Source organism: Protobothrops mucrosquamatus, unplaced genomic scaffold (assembly GCF_001527695.2).
Source record: "Protobothrops mucrosquamatus isolate PMUCROS unplaced genomic scaffold, P.Mucros_1.0 scaffold15401, whole genome shotgun sequence".
Classification (NCBI taxonomy): domain Eukaryota; kingdom Metazoa; phylum Chordata; class Lepidosauria; order Squamata; family Viperidae; genus Protobothrops; species Protobothrops mucrosquamatus.
In genome coordinates, this window is record NW_015401169.1 from 1 (window position 1) to 4,776 (window position 4,776).

Genomic DNA, 4,776 nt, shown 5'->3' on the forward strand with positions numbered 1-4,776 from the left:
TCATTAAACTGCTTTTTATGATCATTTATATAAAGAAAAGTTTTATGTAAGAGAATTTTAAATACATTGCTTTTTAAAATTTCAGCTTCGACAGTTGTCACGTGTGAACCATCCAAATATCGTCAAGTTATATGGAGCTTGTTTAAATCCAGTAAGTAGCAACTTTTGGACTCCACAGTCTCTTTATTTAAGTGAAATAGCTGTGCCTGTTTTATTTTTATTTGGCTTATTTACATATTCTAAGTTGAGTTTTTCATTTAGGAGAAAAGCAGACCTTTTGCATTCAGTTTGAAATATACAGGTTTCCAGTTTCCATTCCACCTTTGTTCTACAGATTTATTGATCAGTGTTTCGCTACTCTATTCTGGTTCTAAATTAAATGAAGAGCTTCTAAAATTTATTTCTTAATCAGCATGCATAAATGTTAATGATCGAAACATATTGTAGATGATCACAAGAGTATTATCAGGATTTTTAATATGCGTTAATGTGCATATGCAATTATGTACTTGAATAAAGCAGAAAAGAAGAAGAAAAAAAGAAACAATTACAGCTCTGACCAAATCTGTACATGTAGTTGTTTCTGCACAGTCTCGGGAGTAAAACAGAATTATATATTATTAAAATAAGATGGGAGCATTTCATAAAAATCCTTGTTCTAAATACTTCTTTCATATTAAAAAAATAATAAATTGGTCTTCTAACTTTGCTTCTGCTTTTTTCCTCATTAGGTATGTCTCGTAATGGAATATGCTGAAGGAGGTTCTCTCTATAATGGTGAGCATCATTTTTGAACTGCATTGTCCAGAAAACTGCCTAAAGTTTTGCCATCTCATTTTATGTTAATGCATTATTGTATAACTTTCTTATTTATTATAATAATTTAATGACACTGACTGTTTTGGGTTGAAATTTATTGTTACACTTACAGCTTTTGTTAAGCATCATGGACTGGCTGATGCAGCAAGTGGTACACTGGATGAATTGATAGATGGATAGATTTAGATTTTTACCCAATTCAGGTTGTAACAATTCCTTTAAAATAAAACTGACCATTTTTTTTTCCTATTGGGGTTGACAGGCTGATGGGCATTGTAGTGATGACTCAGCAGCAAATGAGATTGAGACAAAAAAAATTCAAATATTATTAACATGCTCAACAGATATTGCAAATTAGTTGGAATACAAAGAAGGGGGAAGTCAGAAATTAAATATTTACCTATATTGTTAAGATTTTTTTTCTTTCTTTTTTATATATATAAACAGATTATATTTCTGGTCACACATTTAATCATTTTCCCTTTTAGTCATACTGAACATTACAATTTGTAACAACGTTTGGAGGTCTCTGAATGGGTGCATCCAAGATTTTTGTTATAGAAGCATAGGAACAAAAATAACTTCTGTTGTGTACTTTGTAAGTCCTGGAGCACATTTCAGAAGTAACATTCCCATTTTATGTCTCCTGTAATGTACAATAAAATTCTTTTTAGTTTGTATCTTTGTTTTTCAGTCCTACATGGTGCTGAGCCTCTACCTTATTATACTGCTGCACATGCAATGAGTTGGTGTTTACAATGTTCCCAAGGAGTAGCATACCTTCACAGCATGAAACCGAAAGCACTCATTCACAGGGACCTAAAACCACCAAAGTAGGTTTTCAAGAACTCTGTAAGGCACTTAAAGGCGTTTTTCTAATAAGCCTAGAGAACATTGTAGTCTGTAATAGTAATTCTCAGATGCAATATAAGTTATTTGAATGTTATGTAAATATTCTGCTATATTTTACCAGCACTCAAGGGTATAATTTTTAATTTTTTTATGAAATTTATATGCTGCCCGTCTCACTATCACTAACCTTTGATAAACTTGATAATCAGCTGTAATAACTGCAAGAGACCTAATGCTTGTTACTTTATAATATTGTGATTAAAATTAATAACACTGATGTATTAGACTTAGATTCAAGCTGGCAGTCTTTCAGTTAAAATATGAAAGGAGGAATTAGTTACAAAGGAAACACTATGATAAAGTTCAGGTTTATACTTTGGCCTGGATTGTTAAAAACAATGGGCATCTGATCTGTTAAGCAAAGTTACCTTGTTTGTGAAATACATTTTTATTATTATATTTAGTACTCGGATAAATCACTTGGACATATTTTTTGTGTCGCTCACCAAATTAAAAGCAGGGTAAAATAAAATATGAAATTATTCTTTTAAACAGAGTGGGATGGACCTATCAAATGACTCATTGTCGCCGGGTGGGGTGTTCTCACTGAAAGGGGGATATTGCTTTTTTATTGTTTTTATATTGTTTTTTTATTTTTTTATATCTAAGCCAGCCAGAATCACTGAGAATGAGTTGGGCAGCATATACATTTTCTTGAATGAATGGTTAAAACTAGATATGGAGAAAAATAGTTGTTCCTATAAAATCAGTCTTGATCTTGATACATTGCAGTTACTTGTTTTTGCATTCAGTAACAAATGGGTATAATTTAGCTCCATTCAATTTGATTATGTTGCACAATAGAATAAAAATCCCCTTCTCTTATGACACTAAAGCACAAGGTAATTTTTTCAGTGTTGACCTCTGTTTTCCCAAATTCACTTTTCTGACTTTTTTTTTTACAAATTACTAACAAAGATTGTCTATTTATGCCCTTTAAAAAGAAATATATTGTTTTTAATTACTACAGTAAAAGTCTTACTTTTCACTTTTGTATATTAAATCTACAGACACTGTGCATAAATTGCTTAGAGAATATTTTCTCTATTTCTGTTGGCAAAATACATACTGTAATTAAATTCTATTTGATTTACAGTTTGCTCTTGGTGGCAGGAGGGACTGTTTTAAAAATATGTGATTTTGGTACAGCTTGTGATATTCAGACTCACATGACCAATAATAAGGGCAGTGCTGCTTGGATGGCACCTGAAGTTTTTGAAGGTAACAAAGTAATTTGAAACTTACTACCATTCTCGTGTATTATGAGCATTAGTAATTTTTGTAGTAATTTTGGTACAGAGATTCATTTGGTGCAGATGAACTTTTCCCTGTTGTCTATAAAGGTATTTCAGAAGCCATTAGAAAAGACACAGTCAACTGTCTAGTTATGATGTGACTTAAATTGTTGAAAGATTACCATTTAAATTAATGCAGTTTAAGAATCCTAATTTAAAGTATATAATTGGAATAGAATGACTTATATATGAAGTATTGAATCTGTTTCTGTTGTAATGTACACATGTATGTAGCCCTATAGTCATTGAATAAAAATATTATACTTGCTCAAAACTATTGAATTACAAACTTTCATTAGCACTGAAGTGCCTTTGGCTAAATTCTAAAAAGTAAATATATTTTTTCCGGTTTGTTTCAAACAAGTAATATTCTTACTAAGAAAAATTCAATTCTTATACCAGAAAACTAAAAAGAAATACTATAAAATATCAAATAAGATATTTGAAATCAACATTTTTCCAACATTTTTTTATTAATAAGTTAATTGATGTAAAATTTAAATCAAGTGAAAGTTGTATAAGGGGTATTGCATTCAGTATTACTATAAAACAGGGTTGTAGTGGCAATCAGTCACATATGATCATAAAGTTCCTCTCTTCTTGTACTTTGAGGTTTGATGCTATGAAACACATTGTGCAATTGAAGAAAAATAGAGATGGTTTTTCATTGAACAACATGTGCATGAATATGTAAGTCACTGGATTCACACCATCTGTATTCTGTTAGAAAGCACATGTTTAAATCAACCTGTTTTATAGTATATTGAAGAATCAGTTATAAAATTGGTTACAAACAGATTAATTTACTTTTTTATTATAATTAAGAGAACACCTATAATCTTGTTAGGTTTTTTTTAAAAAAATGTATAAATGATCCTTTTCAGGTAGCAATTACAGTGAAAAATGTGATGTATTCAGCTGGGGTATTATTCTTTGGGAGGTAATTACTCGCAGAAAACCTTTCGATGAGATTGGTGGTCCTGCTTTCCGGATCATGTGGGCCGTTCATAATGGTAAGCTGAAATTTTAAGTGAAGAACAAGTGTCTTTGTAGAATATTTGTGGCTGAATTTTGCCACTGGTTTTCTATATAATACTGTAAATGTGCTGATGCAAAAAAAGGCATTAATATATTTGTTTGCCTCCCCCATTTTCAATACATAACTTTGGCTAACAGATATAGGGCTGCCTTAACATCCTGCCCTAATACCTGAGGAAACTGACAGGTCTCAGTGATCTTCTGAAAAGCCACTCTAGACATGTTGGTGGCAAATCTGATTGTTTTGAGTTATTTTTTTGCCTCAAGTTTCATAGAAAGCAGAGGCTAAAGTTTAATAAGAAAAAAACACGATGAAATGCAAGCCCCTCTTCTTGCCTCTTGTTATTTTAATTAATACCCCATCTTCATGCTTTTGTATAGACTGGGGAGAGCTAAATATAAAAAGGAAGACTTTTTTATAAGGATTGGAACGAAACAGAAACTGGCTTTGTTTTGAGTTTGAGGCAAAACAGCCTCATCCAAAATCTTCCATTGGTACATGTCCATGTTGGATCTCCCTTGAGGAGACTAACTGGCTCAGCAAATAATGCTCATTTATAAAAATAGTGCCCTCTTTATTCATTCCAAGATTACAAAAATAGATGGGTTGGTGTTTGTTATAACTAACATGTGTTCTTCCTTTATCACCTTTGCCAATATCAGCCAATAATGGCAGGGATGGGGCCAGTCCCCTACTGCTCTATTGGTTAAA

General features: G+C 31.7%; 1 protein-coding gene across 1 annotated transcript; it reads left to right on the forward strand.

Annotated features, from left to right (window-relative positions):
• Window positions 1–85: 85 nt before the first annotated feature.
• LOC107301663 (mitogen-activated protein kinase kinase kinase 7) lies at window positions 86–4,039 on the forward strand (the record flags this gene model as incomplete). The annotated part of the gene is made up of 5 exons (XM_015830855.1): window positions 86–151; window positions 732–777; window positions 1,514–1,652; window positions 2,828–2,952; window positions 3,911–4,039. Coding segments are annotated over 5 exons (505 nt in total), but the record flags the coding sequence as incomplete, so codon positions are not given.
• Between the last annotated feature and the right edge of the window lie 737 nt (window positions 4,040–4,776).